We start from the raw sequence: 21,641 nt of genomic DNA on the forward strand, positions 1-21,641 counted from the left end.
TCTGGAAAAACATGGGAATCACAAGGTATAAAAGCCATACGTTTATCACAAGGTATAAGCTTTTCCTTTTGTTGCAGAAACTATACCATTTATGTCATGTTAGAAATCTTACAATAAACTGTAAGCCATTTGAAGTCAGTTAATAAAGTTGACAGGACAAAAATGCAAAAGCAAAATCGAGAGTTCAAGATATCTCATGAGAAGTCTACCCTTCTGTCATATAGATCACTGCCCTTCCATAACAGTTATACCCTGAGTTCAATATTTCATGTTTGGCTTAAGTACTTCTTTGAAAAAGGTACCTGGCCTTCATGTGGAATATCATTTTGAATCCCTCAGATCTGCTGGCACTTTGCACTGGTGGGTAATTATAGTCCTTTATCTCCTCATGAATGTACCCTTAAAACACCTCTCTGGTCTTCTCTCTAATGAGCTCAGAGTCAGTTCTTTGAGGTCTACCATTTTCTTCCACAATGCAGAAAGATGTTTTGCACTTTTTTTGTTTGTTTGTTTGGTTTTTTTCAAATGGACCTTACAATGTATTTCAGTATTTCATAAAATACATGCATAAGGGGTACCATGCAGCCGTGGGTCTGTTTAAGCTCCTAGTGTGATTTGTGATGCCAAGTCATCCACATGGGTTTGACAGCTATGATATGGGACCCACTACCATAGGAACCACAACATTCTGGACTTGCAGCTGGTGACCTGGTAGGATCTTTAATGAACAACTGGAGCTCAAGGGATGCGATTTGAGGTGATTTGAGACTCAGAAACCCAAATGTGGGAGTCTACATGCGACCTACAAAGTGAGACTCCTGTCCTAGTTTAGAAGTTTAGAAAGTGATTCATCTAACCTTTAAGTGGATACCTAGTGACCCTATGGTTGAGTTTTTCTCTCGGTTCCACTAACTATATTGACTAGATGCCCTCTGACTACAACGAAGTTAACACCTAGAGCCCAACAAAGAAATACCTAAATTTTGATGACAGAATCTGCAGTCAAATCCCACCCAGGAATTGCAGTGTTCCAGGACTGGTTTTACCAATATTTATGCAGAAGTCAAATATACCCACGCTGCCCTCCTCTCCCCCTCCTCCCCCCCCCCCTCCCCCCCCCAACTTCTGCTCCCTGGACCCCAATATGTACTCCCAAGAATTATGTTAGCCCATGGACGCTGCCATAAAGCCATACTAATTTAAAAATAGCAACGATGCATGTCCTGCATATCCTGGATTTCAAGTTTGCAATCTTAACTGCATTAACTTAGGGCACTCTCAGTCAGGCTGTGCTGTCTGAAGTAAAGCCAGGTCAAGAAACTACAAAACCTCACTCTGTTTGTACTTGCTTGGCATCACCCTTCCTCCTCCTCCCCTCCCCGTGACTAAAATTATTTCCTCGTTGGCTCTGCCAAATAACCGCACACACAATCAATCTCTAATCCAGTTCTGACATTTTCTTTTTCCTTGAACAGTTTTTTTTTCTTTTAACATGCTTTTTCAAACTGACTTGGACTGACTGTCCTGCAGCTCTGTTAAAGCACAACTGCACAGGCGACTGGTTCCACTGGCACACCAGAGGACAAGCTTCCCCGGGGAGAAGACATTGCAACGAGCAGATCAGAGCAATAAACACTTCACTCAGGCCAGCTGCATCCAGAGCAGCATAGTGAACCACATCATAGATTTTTTGCATTTTTTTCTCCCTTATTACAAAAAACCCAGAAAACCTCAAAATAGAAATGCTTTACCTTTGTACTGTAATCCTAAGTACCGCTCTATGTCATTTTACTCACTTAAAGTGGCTGAGTTGAGGTGTGTAGTCTTGTCTTTAAACCACCTTTTTAATAAAATTTATGGCTTTTCTTTCGAAACTGATTAAAAAAAAAGTACATATGGCTGCTTATACTATTGCTTGCATCAAACTGCCAGGAACAGATTTGTCTTGTGAGAAAAAGCAATGAAGACTTATGAGTACAGGAGAAAAAGTGTTGTACGTAACTCCAATATTTAAAAGATGTCGTCCTTTTCTGAAGCAACCAGTGACAGCAATCTTTGCCAGGAATAACAGCTCTCAGCCAGTGTTAATTCAGCTTTAGGAAAATGTGCATCCATGAGAAAATTTGGAATATAAAGACAAGACAACCAATGCACTGAAAGGGAGGAAAAAAGGCACAGCTAGGAAAAAAATGAAAACTGTAATTTCAGATAAACTGAGTGAAAGAAAAAAGTAAGAACTAAGTACTGCCAGCTCAAAAAGCTTCAAAACCAGCAAGCTCGTCTTATCTCCTGCAAGACACCCTCTCCACCTCTGAATCCTGCTATTTGCAATTAGTCGACAAGAGGTTACCTAACTAAATCCGTATGTCACTGCAAATGGGCTGAATACATCTGTTCGATATACCATAGAAAAGTATTCAAAATTCCCAATGACATCCTTAACACTAGTACCTTCTATTTGTTCTTGTCTCTATAAGATAGTCCTTCCGGATCATTGTGTTTTCAAGCAAACAAGCATATACTTAGCTCCTCAGGGCAAATTTTTCAGTGTCACCAACATTCTCATTCATTTCACTTGGCATGCATTTTGCCATTAAGTGAGAATCCTTAATACTTGTTTGAGACCACGCTGAACTGTGTCCAATTGTTCTTTAATAAGTGACCTTACAATAAAAAGAGCATTTTCTTTAATACATTGGGGCACTGCCACCATTCTGTTGTGTTTAAACAGCATCCTATCATCAACAATTGCTTACCCTACATTGAGGGCCAGAAACAGGCTTTCTGGGCACTCTGGGCCAAAAAGCTTAACTACCTTATGCAGGTCTCACTCCCAATAGCAGTTCCCAAAAAAATCAACAGTCCATATGTTGTCTGAGACTTCCAGATATTGATGCTTTAGAAACAGATGCATAATCAAGCTCCGGACTTTGTGATTCTGCCAGGCACTCAAAATACTCCTCCTTTAAAAATCCACACTACATTCTCACATCATATAGAGGTTATTTTCCTTTTTATGATATATTACCTTCACCCATGTAAGAAGTTGGTTGCCAAGGCCCTTTGACCATGGTAATAAATTACTTCCAGCTAATACAGATTTTCCATGAAAAAACAAGCTTTTATCAGAGCCAAAGCTATGGCCTCTACTTATGCATCTCTATGCAGCTCCTGTTCATACCCACTGTACATGAAAACCAATACTGTCAAAGGATCGTGCCAACATCCATTCTTGCAAATGTGTGTGGACAATGTATTTTTCTATTTAGAAGCAGTACAAACTTGAGGAGGACCTTTGATTCGATTTTCTCAAATGCTTTTCTTCTATTGCACCTTGTTCCCACTAGGCACATCTGCAAAATAAGTGTTCTCAGTGATTCCAGCAGCAAGGCACAACTTTGCAATGAGGATCTATATAGAAGTGAGAGGTCCTCTTCTGGAAGTTATAGGGAGTTACTTACAACTTTATTCTGATCTCCCTGTAAAAATTATACAAAAAGTGAATACGTTTTGTTGTTCAGTAGTGCTAAGTTTGTTGTCTTTTCTGTAAATGTCCACAGTCCCTGGCTATATTCTTACAGTGCTTTCTCAAGGAAAAAAACGCACACACAGAAAACCTATTCACATAAACTACAGTGCTCTTTGTACTATGAGAAATGCATCTTCCTGTGGAACACCTCAGATGCCAAGCACAATTTTACATGGTAGTTTGAGGAAATGGCATTAATCACAGAGTGTAGAACATGCACACATGCATGCTTTGCTTTCCCGACAGCTCTTGCCAGAACCTGCCTGTAATAATACAGAAAAATGTCTGGCACCACCCAACCCTCCCAGAGTTCCTCTACTTCCCAGGTAGCAGAAAGCATCCCTTTCCATCACATTACCTTAGGGGATTTGTGACTCCAATGCCCCCCACCATTACCAAGTGTCACTTTGTTGGCTGTTCCACTTGCTTCAATATTGCCAGAGCAATGCATTTTTATCTCTCCTCTATCAGTTCCTGCTGCCCAATAACTGATATTTTTAAAGGAAAATAAAGAATGGCTTGACAATTTCTGCTCTCCTCCTACCTCTTAGAAGCCATTTCCAGAACTTTTCCCCAGCTATATAAGCTCAAGACAGCCTCACTGAGTACAGACCCTGATGAAATCAAAACATTTGATTCAGCAATGGGTACTTTTCTCTTTAGTGCTACTACAAATGATGCATCTCCTGCTTTGTCCTTTGCTGATATGTTTAGCACTTTACCAGCAGTGGCTGATTTGGCAATAATAGTCCTCAGTCTTATCTCACTTGCAAACCTTATAAAAGCAGTTTTTCTTGCAGTGATAATTATTGCTTTCTTTCCATAGAAGGAGAATATATATATAGAACAAAATAAATAAAAAAACCCCAATCAACAAATATCTCACTGCTTTCAGGCTATTAGATTGCAGAAGGCAGATTTTACAAGCTGATACAAAATGATGCAAAAAATGGACAGTAAAAAGACTGGGAAACGATAGGCCTTTTGACACCCCCAGCACAAAACTGTGAATGCTGCAGAAACACAGAAAGCACCCAGGTTCTCATGCTCTCCTCACACAGCATCTCCTATATTGCTACTGCTGGAGAAAGATCACTGGCTTAGATGGACCACTGCATTGACCCGCCATGGCATTATTTAGTGTTCTTATGATCTAGTCCATTAACTTATAAAATACTGTTTGCTGTTCCTGTGAGGAATTCCTCTGAGCTATATGATGATATTAGCACAACCTTTTCATCCATGCTGTGCATATTTTTTCCCAGTTCTGTCTGGCAAAATTTTGCTCGCCACAGATGCTGCTGCCCCATATGCTGCAGTTTAGCAAACTGCCTTTGAGCTATATGTACTTTCCTGCCTCAGGCCTCTTGTCCCTCATGGCCATAAGGCCAGAGCAGTCCCACGCCCTCCCCAAGAATACCTCATTTTCAACTGCATGACCCTTTCTGCTCAGCCAAGTCAAATTGTTTTGCCAGAAGTCAATTCTGGGTCTTTCAGCAACTTTAAAAGCTTTGTGCTACATTTGCTCTGTGGGCTCTTCTGTTAAAAAGAGTATCAGTTCTTCAGTAACACAGCTCTTCAGCCTTACAGCAATTACAAGCTTTTAAGCATTTTACTGTTTGTTCTTGGTATTTAAAATACACTATTCATATACTTATTTTTAGGTGGAATGAAGTATTACTCATATTTCTGTAAGTTCCACAGCAGCCCCTCTGCCCGTTAAATGAAAACTATGTAAAATATTAAGGACTACAGCATCAGCTGTCCTAAGAAATAAAACTACCTTTTGTTCTTTTCTGGTCACACTCTTTCATAGCAGATATGCAAAAAATGCTTTTTAGCCTGTCTCTAGGTTTTTTCCTAACTTCCCCTGAGCTTTGCCACTCTGATAGGGCTATAAAATACTACTTTCCTATTGAAAATAAACTCTTGTCTCGTAATTCTTCAGTACTACATTCTGTTTGGTGATCACTCAGCTCCAGGAAGCCTAACAGTGGCCTGATGTTTTCAGCAACCATATTTTAAATAATCAGCACCAGCCTCTCACCACCACCATCAGGTTTCAGCCAGTTCAGCCATTCTCTGCAGGTTTAGATGCCACTGTGTTCTGTACAAGTAAAAAGAAATTTCCTTGGCAGAGAACAAATACTATTTACTGTGGTAAGCACATGCTCATTTATAATTTGTTGCAAATATGTTCAAAGACAATCAGGAAGACTTTGCAGAAGTTTATCACAAACCATCAACAAAGACACACTTACCAAAGTAACTAACTGATACCAGGTGTAACCCCAAAATTCAGACTTTCTATTAGTGAGAGAAATGAAAAATTATTTTTCTTAGTATTATGTTATTTTTTCAGTATTCTGTTACGTTTAACAGAAGAATGGACAACTGAATTTGGTACCAAAGCCAGCACATTTTCAGTTTCAGAAGGGAAGATCTAAACCCCATTATTTTAGCATACAAGTGACTTTCATAGTAAGAGCTCTGCTTATTTAAACATTAGACTGATTTCAAAACCCAGTAAGAAAAACAGAAAGAAAAAAAAAGACTTAGGGATGTGACTGTGGAAAAAAATGCAATCACTCAGCATTCTATTCTTCCATAGTGCAGGAACAGCTATTCTCTAGTCCTTGAAAGAGCCTTTCTTAATACACAAATTTTTACTGTTTCAGGAGTGCTATCCAAATGAATCAAGTTTTTTAGAAAACACGAAACTATCCTGTAACGTAGACGTAACACAAAGAGGTATAAGCTTCCCAAAGACATATGATACTCAGTTCCCGGCTAAACTCTCATTTTTTGCTGTATAAAACTGCCCACACTGCAGTCTCTACCTTTTGAAGAACAAACTCATCTAGAGTTTTCAAATCAGCCGCAGAGTTCACCAGGCAGCCACAGTACTAGCTTTAGCAAGAAAAAAGTTCTGCATGAGATGCACACATAACCCTGGCAGCACATTTCTATGAGATGCCGTCTTTTTTTGCTAAAGATAATTCCTTGTCTCACATGTTTGTTTTTGGCATAAATATGCATAAGTATTTAACACACACACACACACCCCCCAGCTATATGGCTTAGTAACTCAAATTACCTCCAACTTTCTCCTTTCCTGAATCAAAAGTGAAATCTCCAGTCCTTTTGCCGAACAGTAAAATCCTAATTTGTTTGTAAGCATATGTTGTCCTATCTATAGTGTATCAGTAGTTTAAGGCAATCTAAAAGATTTGCACTTATCATCATTTGGAACAGGATTGTTACACTCTATGACTGACAGCAGAAATAAAAGATTTCTGGCTACTGTGAAGTGTTAGAAATGTTAATGATCCTCAGAAGTCTTAAAAATAACCATCAGTTGGTGCTACAGAAGTGAAAGGCTGCAATGATGCTTGAAAAAACAGGTCAATACCTACAAAAATAAAAATTCCCACTTTGGCACCTAAACCAGAAGTTGTGTGTGTGTGTGTGTGTATACATATCTATATACGTAGACAGATGGACCAAAAAGAAAAGCAGAACTACAGTTCACTTGCATCAGAGTATTTCTTTGCCCTCTTTCACAGGAACAAAAGCAAACAAGAAAATACCTTCCAACAAATATAAAAGAGTCCCAGACGAACAGAACCTCTCTCTGGAACTTTTATAAATTCCACCTTAACCAGAAGGGGAGAAATTTCAAAACAACACAAAATGAGGGCACATCACTGGACTTCCATACAACCATCCTACTTTCTAGTAGCTGAAAACATATTGAGAGTAATCTGATAAAGAAAACAGAGAAGCCAATTTGGAGAAGAGCCAACTTAAAATTGACTGAAATTTTGTATTTTACAGGTTTCAGTCTAACATACCAAAATACTGCAAGAACAACTACAGTTTTGTCTTCCCACCACCAAGCCACAATCTGCTCTAAAACGTTAAGAGAAATGAAGAGGAAGACTGCATCTCATAAGGCTCATACACTCTAGAAAGAAAAAGAGAAGATATAACTCCCCTAAGTGACAGCTAGCTTTATTTTTCTGAGTACTATATTCAAAACATCAGTGTGCCACATTACATTGAGAAAATGGAAGGAACAGCCCAGTAACAAAAGTATTATGTACATTCACCATATAAATGGAGAAGCATAAAAATTAAAAGGTAAAGAGTTAAGAAAAACAGGAAAAGTAGAAAAGTGGTAAAGGAAACACAAGGAAGCGAGATGACAAAACAAAATCATATCTTTCAGTATTTTATCTTCTTCTCTATCTTAGATAAGGGGGAACATCTTCAAATCTTATAAGTAAATAAAAATCCTAAAATATTTAGAAAGTTACATTATGTTCCCACACAAATTAGCTTTGTTATTGCAAGGATACCTGTTGCCTTGACACTGATATGTAGAGAATGAGATGCATATCTGTTCTTATAAAAACTCTACACCCAAAGATAAATAGGAAAAAAAAATGGGGTGAAGGAAAGGATTGGGTTGGATTACGTATGACTGCTATAGTGAGAACAGACTTTTAGCCTTCCCTAGAAAACCAAGGTCTGTGTATAAACAGGAATCCACCTATTAGCAGTGACTCCAGACTTTACACGGTTTATGCTATACACATACCATCAATCTGAGTAAATACACAGTCCGTACACTTATCCTTACATTTAAAGGAATGTGATGACAGGTACAGAGTAAAGACCAGCAATAGCTTTGGCATAGATTATCTCCACTGCTGGTCACCATCAACAAGACTAATTGGCTACTGGGATTTAACAATCACGGCATTCAAGGACAGAGGAATGAAAGGTCAATAAAGAACTGCATTATTTAGACAAGTGTCTGCGCTAAATCACAGCTCCTGTGTGTTGGTCTTGGAAGCGTAAGTCCAACTCAGGCCTCCTCTTCCTCCTCAACCTCCTACCCCTCTTTGTTTTTTGGGGGGGGATGGGTGATGGGTGGGGGTGGGGTGAATGGGATGATAACGATGACCAGACAGGCAGGACAGCACTTGTTTGTTTTTAAGAACACAGCATATAACCCCTTCTTATTTCAAAGAAAACAGCAAAACTGAAAGCACACATGAATATGAAATGACTATGCTCAAAATTAGGTTTTTAACATAATGATCATCTTAACCTTTTCTGAAGTTAGAGCTCAAAAGTAACCAATGAAAAAAATATATACCCCTATTATTTTTCTTTAAGTTTTAACTGGTCTTTCATTATGCACTAGCAAGATGCGCTACAGTATGCATCTTGGGAATGTACAGTTACAACATCAGTTCCACAGAGAAAAAGTTTGGTGACATTACAGTACTCAAGTGCTACCAGTCAAGGCACTTCATTTTTAAATTTACTTATTTTTCATTTAAACCTCAGCACAGCTGCAGAAGCTTGTGATCTAACCATCAAGCAAAACTACCCAGGATTCAGCAGAAAGGAAACCAAAAGGTACTCCCAAGACACAGGTCTGCTCTACGTACCAGGCTAAAGAAAATACGCTGACGTTTAACATAGATTCCACCACTGGTTATTTTCTCACAACAGATTTATGATCGTATTTCAAATTTACATATGCAAACACACAGGAAAAAGATATTCTGTAATGAATAAAAAATAACTCTGAAAACTCACATATGCATACATACAAAATCTGGCTAAACTGGAAAAAACAACACTACAAACCTCCCAGAACCCCACCTCTCACAGAAATCACAAAATAACAACGTCATTGTTAAACTAAAAGATCCTGGAATTTCTTCTACACACTTTCCCTGACACCTTCACACGATAAAATGCAGGGGTCAGTGGTACTGAAACAAGGAACGGCAGTTCCACTCTTGTGCACATACGAAAGCAAGTGACCCAAGCTATTATTCCAGTCTGAGGCACTTTTTGTTCCTAATATCCAGATGCAGCAGCTTTTTTTTCTTTCTTTCTTTCTTTCTTTTTTTTTTTTTTTAAGAAATTACTGTGGACACCTCCTTCACATTTTCCTTTTCTTCAGCGTTTTCACTTCATAAAGCTGCAGTCAATGTGTTTTGTGTGTAGTGAGAAGGGAATGGCACATTCAGTGGTGGTCTCAGCCACAGCCTACATTGGTGGCTCAAGTAGTCTCAGGATTAGGCCTTTGTGTGTGATGAAAGGATATGAAAAGTCAGTTATTTAAACTCAGTCAAGCTGTTGATTTTGGGGAGGAAAAAGGTTTTGCAATTCAGTTTTCCTCAATAAATCACTGCCCTTTTCCAAGGGCAGCTGCAGATAGTTCACATGTTCACAGTGTTCTCCAGAAACAAAACAGATCATGATTTTTTTTTTCCCCCTCTCAATCCAACATAGGGTAAGAAATCAAAATGAAGGGCCATCACATTAAGTTATTCAAATTCACTAGAAACTAAAGCAGAAAATCAACTCTATTAACAGGTAATACGATCACTGAAGAATTAAAAGGGCAAGAAACTACAGAGAAAACCATCCCTTTAAAATTTATCATAGTAATTCACAAACCCAAAAGAAAGTCTGAAATATGTTTCACTGTCCTATGTATTCAATCGGTTTACAGATACAATTCTCTACTGGTAGTTTGTCAGTTTGAGTACTTATCCTGCATCATTTGAGACCACAGTTTAAAGATGTTAAGCCTTTACAGATCTATCTCAAGTTAAAGTGAGATTCAGGTACTAAAACCAAGCCTTTGACAAGCTCTCAAAAATACAGCATCCAAAATAATGTCCTCTTAGGAGTATCTGGGCTAATGTGCATAAGATACTATTAAAATATGTTGGATTCTTAATTCCTAACACTTCTTTGCTACATTATTTTATTCTATTCCTTGGCTGACCTTTTCCCAAATTAGTATAGTGTGAGCTGGACATCGTTACACATTTTAACCATAGGATTTTAAACCACAAGCCCCACACCTAGCAGTAAAGTCCACATCAACAGAACTTTGTACTCCCACAGAGCTTAAGGCAAGAGGAACAACAGTTGGTTACAGCATTGAGTAAATCAGCTGGTATTTTCAGAGGAGCCTAAGAAAAGTAACAAATCCAAGTCATCTTAAATGGCACTCAACTTCCTTAAGTCCCTTTGGACTTATTTATAGGATGACCCATTGTGTACCAACTAAAGCAAGTATTTCTGCAATTATTTGTGTTTGGATAGCTCTTTGAGGCTGCTGTCAGGCCTGCCCTCTGATTAAACCAACAAATACATAAATAGAGCATATACCTCTAAATGAAGCAGATGTTTAAATCCTCTTGGAAAGTTTTAAACCATTGCAATGGCCTTCACATAATTAGTCCTCTACCTGAGGAGATTGAGGAAATTGTAACTTAGTTGGAAAACACCTGCCAAAAATACATAACTCAGGATAGGAAAAAGATAGGAAGATGCAGAACTGAGGCTAAGGGGTCTAACAGTACTAAGGCAAGTAACTAAAAATATGCAAGTTCACAAAAAACCCCAAACACCATCTTCACCAAACAAGTTCATTCAGGTTTTTGACTATCTGAATCAATCTACAAACATGAATTACTACCTTATTTTACAGACATATTTAGTGCTGTATTTAGTAGAAATAATGTGTCACAGTGAACACAGCATTACTTTTTATTTTAGTTTTTTAGGAAAGCTGGTATGGAATGTTATGGCCAGCCAGAATCCATTACAGAAGATAAGGCCCAGGCTTAGATTGTGGACAGTAAAGTTTATTTTTCACTTTAATAAGTGAACTGGACTGTAAACATACAATTAAAGATATCCCAGTTGAAATGACCAAATTAAACTTCGGTTTCTCTTTGGTTTCTATACTTCACAGCTATCCACAGAGTTCTGTTCAACAGCCATGTAGTTAAACATAGCCATAAATGCATTCTTATAAACGAGACCTTTTCTATTTTTAAATCTTGTGGATACAGCATGACTTCTACAGAAAGACAGCCAACTGCACTAACCATGACATGTTTTATATACTGTTAAAATTTGTAAAGTTAAGAAGAAAAAAAATTACTGCCTCCAAGTGAAGATTGCCCCTCCTGCCCCCATGTCTCCAAGGTCAGGTGTGCTATATTTTGGTGCATTTAAAACCAAAGAAAGAAAAGATGGCAGATGTCATGGTTTTGGCTGGGACAGAGTTAATTTTCTTCTTAGTAGCTGGTACAGTGCTGTGTTTTGCATTTAGTATGAGGATAATGTTGATAACACACTGATGGTTTTAGTTGTTGCTAAGTAGTGCTTAATCTAAATCAAGGACTTTTCAGCTTCTCAGGCCCTGCCAGCGAGAGGGCTGGAGGGGCACATGAAGTTGGGAAGGGACCGAACCACGTCAGCTGACCTAAACTGGCCAAAGGGATATTCCATATCATGTGACGTCTGCTCAGCATATAAACCAGGGGCAGTTGGCCGGGAGGGGTTGCTCACTGCTCAGGGACAGTCTGGGCATCGGTCAGTGGGTGGTGAGCAATTGTGGTGTGCATCACTTATTTGTTCCCCCCCAAGTCCCACCTTGAGTTTTATTTCTCTTTCTGTTATCTCCATTTTAATTGTAATTACTATTAGTATTATATTTTACTTTATTTCAATTATGAAACTGTTCGTATCTCAACCCATGGGGTTTATGTTTTTCTGATTCTCCTCTCCATCCCACCGGGGGAAGGACAAGGAGTGAGTGAGCAGCTGCACGATACTCAGTTGCTGGCTCGAGTTAAACATGACAGCAGGAAACTTTAAACACTGTGAGAGTTGCTACTTTGGAAGTTACTGCTAAGCAACAGCTTTGCAAAATCCAGCCAGGTTTTCAGAAGAATACACAAGGTCTGCGATGCATTTTTGTGCTTGCCACCTATCTTTTATTTTTGCTTTAACAAATAGGTGTACAGTAACCATCCACTGTCTTGAAGAGAACATACTGTTTCTTCTTCATTGACTCAATGGAAGATGTAAAAATTGCAACTTTTTCAGTTCAAGGTATTAATTTTCAACATCCAGTATAGCTGTCTAGACTAATCATGCTCACTATGACTGTAGTGCAATGTATAAATCTCATTAGGCACTCTAAAAAGAACATTATCAATTTTAGCATTGCCTTAAAATTGGTACTCAGTGTTAATTAGGAAATTCCCAAAACTAGTAGATTTTATTTATTTATTTAGAGGTATTTACACAGGCTTATATTGTAGGTTTTGGGTGTCCAATCACATTGTGCTTACTTGTACAGAAATTATACACTCACTTGCCAATACAGTGAAAGGGTGGAATGCTTCACAATGATTCTAGCAATAACTCAGAGAAACAACCACTTCTTCAATGCAAATCTGCTCAAGAAAAGCTTCTACACACAAAGTAAGATGAACCAGTTACTGCATTGTTTATTAAGTTTCACTTGATTCCTCCTGACAACCATTTACACAATGAATGTTGGGAAATGTCTCTCAGAGAATCAACAACAATGGCTAGGATCAGAGCTTTTATATTTAGCTAATACTGTTTTTAGAAAGGAGAAAATATTTCTTCCTGAAGGGATTATAGGAAGTCTTATAAAAGACACCTGCAAACAAAACAAGTGGCAAAAGATCTCTATCATAATTGATAACAGTTATCCTTTGTACAAATCCGTACTTCTTCAGAAATAAATATATCTTTACTACTGAATTTCAAAAGGCATCCACTAACCAACAAGCCTGCTGATCAAGAATAGTAAGTTTTAGAAAATCTGCCAAGAAGGAAGTGCTTTTGTCTTACGGACAGCAGTGCATTATTAATCAAGAGTAAGCTCCTAAATTTTCTTTTCTGAGGCCAAATAGAACAAGCAAGCTTTAAAAAATAGTATCCTTTTAGTAGTGTACTGGACACGTAGCATCTAGTTTGCTTTTTTTAAAAGGAAAACTTTTCACTTAAAATACAAACTACAGAATCTGACAAATAATTCAATAGCCAATTTAAAAGAAATGCACAAAGTAATCAGTGAGAAGGAATATTTACAAAATGTAAAAATGTTAACAAAAAAGAAAACGATCACATCTAGAGCAACAGCCTTCATTCTTTCATCCCAGACCAATTAAATTTTGATAAGCATACACTGCCTGAAGTATCTATACACCGGTCAAATAACCAGGTTTTCCAATCTGCTAGTAGATGACTCAGTCTTCTGTGCCATGCATACAGGTTAGCTCCTTAGCTTTCTTTTGGAGCAACCCAGTTGGTTCCCTCAGGAAAAAAAAGACTGTAATTCTCAAGACAGTTTGCTTCAGGATCTGCTCCCAAAAGGAAGGATGGACAAGACCACACCAATTTTGGCTCCCTCTGGTTACACAGACTTCTCTAACACTTTCCCAGCAAATTTTACATCCTCAGACAACCCCACATGCCTCTAAACCACATGCCAGGACATGCAAAACACCCACTCAGTTTCTTGCTATAAAAACACCATGCAAATGGGCTGCAACACAACTCTTACACTATTGTAAATGCACCGAACTAAGGAAGAGAGTGAATCAGTTTATCTCAAGACAACAGGTCCCAGAGGATGCTCTGGCCACGAGCAGGATGCAGTATGAACATACACAGTGCAGTTTGCTTTAAAGAGGACAAACCTATGCAAATAAAACCCCCTCTGCATTGCTTGGTCTAATGGCCAAGGAGCACCGTGCAATAGATGGTTTGACTTTGTGGATGTAAATCCTATGCTAAGAGAAGAGGATAAGGATTGCAGGACAGCTGGAGCTTCCGGCCAAAAAGACAGACACGTATGTATTATCCCAAGAGAGCTGAAATGAAGTTATTCTTTTCTGTCTAATAAGACAGTTAATGAGGCTGACGAAAATTTGGAATCTGTATAAACAGTAGAAAATGCGTAGTATATCATAGAAAGATTACAGAGAACTATGTTTATATTGTACTTTTAGGAAAGAATTTGTCAGGGCCTTAAAGCCCATGAATTCAAAATCTTAATATTCACTATAAGGAACTCCCTAACTCACAAAACCACCAATCACTTTAATTGATGGGTAAAATTCCTTTCTTCCTTTCTAACCTTCCTTTCTTCCACAAAATGACATATGGCACTGTAATGCTTTGAAAAACAAACAAGATACTTCAACTTTAACAACTTCACTAAACTAGGAAAAAGACTTTATCTTAAGAAGTGTTTTTACTAACTTCTTGGACTATATTTTTTCTCTATTTTCAGGATTTCAGCATTAACAACATGATTAAACTGCTCAACTCAAGATCTTTTGGGCTTATTTTTTAAAGAAGTCAAAATGAGGTTTAAATCCTGAATAAGTTATCACTAAGAGATGAAGCAAAGTTAGCGATAGCACCGTAGGAAACATTTCTGACTTGAGCATGACAGGTCTGATTCACTAAGTGGATCCATATGATCCACTAAGTTATTTCTTTCTCTAGCCTCCACAATTCATTGTATTCTGTGATTCATGTTATTTTCATACAGTACAATCAATTTTTTTGCAGATTTATCCTCTGCAATTTATCACAAGGAGGATTAATAGCAACTGCAACAGAAAAATTTTACCTTGATGTCATATATAATCCTTTATCCTTTCATCACCATCGAAATCTCAGTGCTTTGTCCATCTTTCTTGTCTGCAGCAACTTATTTCACTTGTTCCTATTAAGGCTATTATATTCACCCTATTACTACTAATCTTTTTCTTTGTAAATAGCCACACCTATTTTAATCCAAAATGGTGTGGTAAGCATTTGATTCTTTGTGGAAGTAGACATGTAATTAGGTTAATCTGTGCTATCTTTTCATGTGAGTTGATTGTTTCTTTACTACGGACATATTTCTTATAACAGCAATAAGCTTGCCAGATTGCTTGGAGGCAAATCAGGAGCAATTTACCAAGCATGTAGCTACTATGAACTGAAATCTTGACATAATAGCAAGCTGTGTATAGCCACTCCTACCTGCCAGTTATTACTCATGTTAGCTTTTTACTGACACGTTAAATTTCAGCCGCACCTTTCTTTCACAAACAAGTACTTTCATTCAACTCAGCTACATCTGTGACAAACAGCTGATCTTCACCAAAGCACACAGGAATCTAAATTCAGAATGCAGTGCAGGTCTTTGGCAGTAGCAACCTAATTACCTGCACGAAGTCCAAAAACGTCAATGGAAGCAAGTCATCCAGGTGGCCAATATCTTTGGAGAAACGATTTAAGATTCTTCCTGCAGAAACATGGTTGGAAAAGAAAAATAACAATAAAGTAAATATAATTTCTATTATATAAGATCAAAATATCTTAAACACACCATGTTTTACCATTTTAGTAACAGTTAAAAGGAAACAGCTGGAATCAAAAGATAAAAAGACGATTTTTGGAACCACCATGAAGGGCATCTTTTAAAACTACTGCAATATATTTTGAAGAATACTTTTTTACAAATGCCTTTCACCCAAATATAAAACCGTTAAACTGCTAGGAAAAAATTAAACTGGGCTTTGAAGATAATAGTTCAGTAGAATTTAACAGGTGAAAGACACATGCTTTATATGCTCAACATATGCAAGTAAAGGTTTACAGTTCAACTTAATGCAAGTTTCATCAAGTAACATCAGTCAGAATCTGCTCCTGTCCTTGACTGAAGCTCACTAGTGCATGCACGTCCCAGACAGATCACAGCTGATCTAACTGATCCTTTTTATTTCTGTTCCCACCCCTCCACCATTATACACGGATTCAAATTGCCAGCATTTCCAAAATAAAATCTGAGATTTGTGTTCATGCAGCCTTACATTCATACTTATTCATAACCTTGACAATACTGATCTTTATTAAAGCTAATAAAACAATTTTTAATCTGCTGTCAGTGAAGCATTTACACTTCTCTATTTTCCCAAGTTCTACTTGAGTGAAAAAATCAGTTACAGCAAGAGTTCTTTAATAATTAAAGTCATAACACTGCCACCTGTAAGTGGATTAGTATCTTTCTCTATTAATCAATATCTCTACTCACCAGGAAAGAAACTAAGCTAAGGATGGGAATCTGGCTTTTTCCAAGGTGTGTAATGCCCATACATGCATTCACATTGCCTTTTTATCTACATATATCTTGATTCAATTATTACTTCTAACTGGTACAAACACATTCACTGCACTGGCAACAAAAGACTTCCCCCCCACCCCACCCCACCCCTGCCCAAAGGAGCTCATTAAACTGAAAATAAAGTTTAAAGTTTCCATGGAGTGCATTGGAGACATAATTCAGAGATAAGAGATACCTAACTAACTTCTATAGCAACCATCATTCCAGTTTTCTGTTCTCACAGCTGTCTCAGAATTACGGATTTTGTTGCACAACACTGATTTATTTTTTAAAGGGAATTTCTGTTCTATACCAAGCAATATGCAAAGCTTCCTCTCCTCAGGCCTGAGATACTACTGCAAAGAGAGATACTGGTGATGAACAGCTTGTTCTGCAGGACTCCACTACCGAAAGCAGCTGCTTAAGGTAGACAACAGTAGAATTCATCCTATTTTTAGGCTTTGCACACAGAGAGAAAGGGTATATAGCAGGACAAGACTCAGCAAAACCTCTTTCATCTGCTTCTACTGGCAATGGCAGCTGGGGATGTTCCCTTTCACTTATTTCATGTTGGGGTAGACACATCAGAAGGAACTCCAAGGCAATTTTTTTCAAAGTTTCCTTTTCCTGTGATTTCCTAACATGGAGACTGGCCACGGAAGAGTGATCTAGCACACACTGCGTGCATGCTGTAGCTAAGACCTCTTGATATCCCTAAACATCACATTTCAGGTCATTTTCAAATGAACCAACATTTCACTGGCAAAAAGAAAATCATTCAAAGAGGTTAAATGCTTCCTTCTGTCAGTGCTTTCCTTAGCAGCCTGTCCAGGAGGGGCAGATGAGGAAAACAAGATGGGTTCAGGGTATTAGCAGCCTGTTCCCAGCTTGTGACTGTTCCCATCTGAGTGACTTCGCTCTATTTTACAGAGTGAAGAGCAGAGCAAGGAGAGGTGCTAGTGCCACGCCCCTGCGTCAAACACCATGAGACCCACAGATGACAAGCTGTATACAAGGGCAAAGGACTGCTCTCACAGCAAGCAAACCGCACCTTAATCCAGCCTTAGAATCACCCTTTACCTCCTGACCCCAAACAAGTGTTATTTGTAGTAGTTCCAGGCTGATACAAGAAGCTATTGCACAAAGGCCATCCCATGCGACACTGCTGGAGGACGCAAGGTCACGCAGGCTGACTGCTTTCCACGGCCATAGTGTAGGTCAGGTCAATGCTGGTGCCTCCAGGAATCAAGTGATGCCTTCACGATCCCTCTCACTGCTCAAGTGGAAGGGCATATCCACATTTGTTCCTGGAAAAGCACTGGGCTTACTCTCATTTTGTACAGTATGGACAAGGCCTGAAGGGCTAGAGGAGAGAAGCCATTACAAAATCCTTGCTGTAGAAAGAGGTTTAACTCCTGGGTCGTTTCAGTTCCAAAAGCATCTCAGAGTTCAGCTCTCATTTCCCACCCATGTGATTTCTATTGAAGAATCACCTGTTGAAGTTGCTCAAGGAGGAATTTGCAAGTTTTGAGTCTGGGATTTGGTTTTTTTGGCAACTGTTAGAATAGAATAGAGTATTTCAGTTAGAAGGGACCTATAGGGATCATCTGGTCCAACTATCTGACCAGTTCAGGGCTGACCACAAGAGAAAGCACGTTGTTATGGGCATTGCCCAAATGCCACACTGACAGCCCTGGGGCATCGGCCATGCCTCTAGAAATCCTGGTCCAGTGTCTGACCACCTTCTCAGTAAGAAATGCTCCCTAATATCCAGTCTAAGCCTCCTCTAGCACAGCTTTGAACCATTCCCACAAGCCCTATCACTGGAGCCCAGGGAGAAGAGATCAGCAGGAGGCTGCGACAACCTCTAACCATTTCCTGATAAAGTTTCAATGTTGTGACAAGGAGGGCTTTAAGCTGCAAGCATGATACAGATCTGTCCTGGTGCTTCTGGGGGTAAAAAGCTGGCATAGATATAAATAAGAGCTGCAGAATACTTGCCTGCATCCTGCACGCCAGGAGTAACTGTGGCAATGTTCACCTCCACAGCAACATCTCCTCCAGCAAAATCCTTTGAGGAACACAGTCATGAAGGAAAACTAGCTCACCTGAGCCAGCCTCAGTAGTCCTCTGGTCTTACTATCTCTTCCACTAACCCCTAACTATTCCAGTTCCCATTGGTTATACGGCTGCTAATTAATTGCCAAAACTGTATTTTTGGCAACTGTCTTATGAAATTTTTAAGTATAACAGTGTTTCTACAGACTGTTTTGACAGAGCTGCGAGCTGCCACTAGGAAAGTGGAAATTAATCTGACATTATCAAGAAAACATGAAAACATCTTTTAATCTGCCTAATCCTCTTTAAAATGTAAATACAATAATTCTGTAAAATGACATGGACTAAAATTTGAGTAAGCAGAAAAAACATTATATGAAAAAGACAAACCTTGAAAACTGGAACCTTTTACAGGTCCACCTGATACAATTAAAGCAATTTAAACAGTGGGGACCTGAATCAGCGGCTTCTGAAATAAACATTCAGGTGAACCTCTGGTAGCAAAACTTCATTTTTTTGAATTTTCAAGTTACTGAAAAAAGTCATTTATGGTCTATCTAGTGTTTGCACATAGTATTTCTGGAAAATAACACCTCACCTGAAGTCATTAAGCCTAGGAAAATACCTTGCTTGTTGCTAAGAGGTCGCATGTCCCTCTTGTAATGTTAATCCAGTGACCATTAATGGTTTTCTACTGCTAAAATCAAGCCACAAAGCCACACGCTTTAGCCCTATTTTTTTTGTTGCTGGTTTGCTATGATATTACCCCCCTGAAAATATACAAATCAGGCCTGAAGAGTATTTCAGATCCTGTTCATACGAATATTACAGAACTGGCATTTTACTCAGCACACCCTATGTTGAAGCAAGCTATGGCAACCCACTAAAGCAAGGTCCCTCACCAATATGAGAGAGAGCAATGTACCTCCAAGCAGAAGTGCTATGCTTTGGAAATATCCACAAAGTGCCCCATAGTCATTGTGATATTGCATCCAGAGTAATTGCTACATTTATAAGGATGTCTACAAGTAAATGAGGTCTATTTCGCAAGGTATGAAGAAACAACTGTTTCCACTTACTGGAAGCACAGTAAATCAGTGGCTTGCTTATGCATTATTAAGCATGCAAAAGAAAACATTCCAGATATGAAAGTTAAAGTAGCCATTTTGAGTCAGGACTCAAAATGCTTAGTTATGACTACAGTTTCTACAAGCATTTGCAAGCCTAACTTTTGGGGATGGTTCTTCAGATTAAAGAAACTGTTGCACCTGCTGTTCAAGAAGGGTAGGACCTGCAGGACTCACCACCCCCAAACAATTTTGTCTCCAAAACTTCTAATATCCTTCTCTCCCAAACTTACAGACTATCAACATCACCTTACCACAATACTTCATACTTCCACAAAACCCAAATTCCTTAAGTGAGCATTTCTGTGATACAGATACATGCCAAGAGACAGTAATTCTTAGATCTAGTCCAGTATTTTCCATTTACAAAAATTTTCAAGCTCACTTAATACTTACAACCTTTATTTATCCCAGTGAGTTTCAGTCTGAGCTTCAAAAGCAAAAAGAAAATACTAAATCTAAAACTTGTAAGGCAAAAGAGATTTCACAAAACCAGCAACAAGAAAGTGTTTTAACAAATCAAGAACCAAGTATGCCAACGTTACGACAGCATGCAAATTTGTGAATAGTATCTGTTATTTTAATCACTCAGGCTTCCATGTGGTATGCAGCATCAGTAGTGAGCTGCAAAAGGGAACGTGCTCTCTTCAACAGTCCTATGTTTGTTTTCACATCAAGCAACTGAATCAGAACACACACTGTTGTTAGATTTCTTCTGAAGTAATTAAATAACTATTCAATGCCAATTAATCACAGTTAAGTAAGGGTCTGTCACCAAAGTGCTATGTACACATTTCAGGCTATTTAATGGTCAAATACTTGGCAGTATCGAAGTTAAACAATGATTCATTAAACCTCCTCCACTACACAATAGTTAAGCTAAACTTGAAGTGAAAGAATCAAACCTCTTTTGTTCTCCATGAAAGAGACATCAAACCTCAGTATGTGATACTCTTTTCTTCCCCACTCTGTAAACTGCTTTAATTGCATGAATCAGAATGTGCTCAGGTGCTACATACCCACTTTGGTTCTGCAGGTGCCTACTGATACTTGGGAACTTATCATCCAAATAATGAGAACACTTGACAGTGTTCCACACCTATTTAAAATGTTTATACATACTCCACAATGAAAGAAATATAATCCAAACTGAATCAACACTTAGGATGTAAACACCAGAAAAGAAAAGATGTGGGTTTTCTTTAAACAAGAAACTAGGATCCTCCACTGGAACAGCCAAATGCCACCAACAGCATTCAGTGTTGTGCAACCTGAATTCCAAAGACCCTAAAAGCAGTATATTATTTCTATTTCTAGATGTATTTGGCACTTCTAGTATACTTTGTTGGCCTGTGCATTCACTGAAATACTTCTGTGTAACACAATAGAGCAGGCAGATTGATTTTATATACCTCACAAAGAGTTTACCAAGCCTTTATAGCTTCATCACTCATTGCAAAAATACTTCTCTACTTCACTGATTTGCCTCTTTGGAAAAGCAAAAGCGAAGGACCTTCTAGGGACAGAAAGCTTTTGCCACTTGTGTGTGCACGGGTGCAAGCTCTTGGAATATTTTTCCCCTCGGAGATCAGGCTAATCCTCAATCCAGGGAATTTTAATAGAATCACACTGTAGTTCAATATGCAAATGTTATTAATAAATACTGCTTTGAATGGTAACCTGAACTCCTCCATGGCAATTGGCCTAAATATCAATTTTCACCTACAAGTACACTGCATTTACCAGGGGGGAAAGTACTCAAAATCTCTTTTATCTACTCTGCAACAGCGAAGCCAGGAACACTCCCCCACTGCCCAGACTCCATTAAGAAAAAGTAACAAATTAACCACTATTATCTCCCACTCCTCCCTGCAAACTCGCGGAAACGTGT

The 21,641-nt window shown here is 38.5% G+C and overlaps 1 protein-coding gene across 2 annotated transcripts in view; it reads right to left on the reverse strand.

Moving 5' to 3' along the window:
• Positions 1-21,641, reverse strand: part of ABCC4 (ATP binding cassette subfamily C member 4) — a 159,795-nt gene that overhangs the window by 52,835 nt on the left and 85,319 nt on the right. For both annotated transcript variants that reach the window (XR_008730876.1, XM_055701915.1), the window contains exon 20: positions 15,628-15,707. Coding sequence is in view for 1 of the 2 variants with exons in the window: in XM_055701915.1 (XP_055557890.1) it covers positions 15,628-15,707 (80 nt within the window). In the remaining variant the exon portion in view is untranslated. The remainder of the gene's footprint in view (positions 1-15,627; positions 15,708-21,641) is intronic.

The sequence above is a fragment of the Falco cherrug genome, chromosome 2 (assembly GCF_023634085.1).
Source record: "Falco cherrug isolate bFalChe1 chromosome 2, bFalChe1.pri, whole genome shotgun sequence".
Taxonomy (NCBI): Eukaryota; Metazoa; Chordata; class Aves; order Falconiformes; family Falconidae; genus Falco; species Falco cherrug.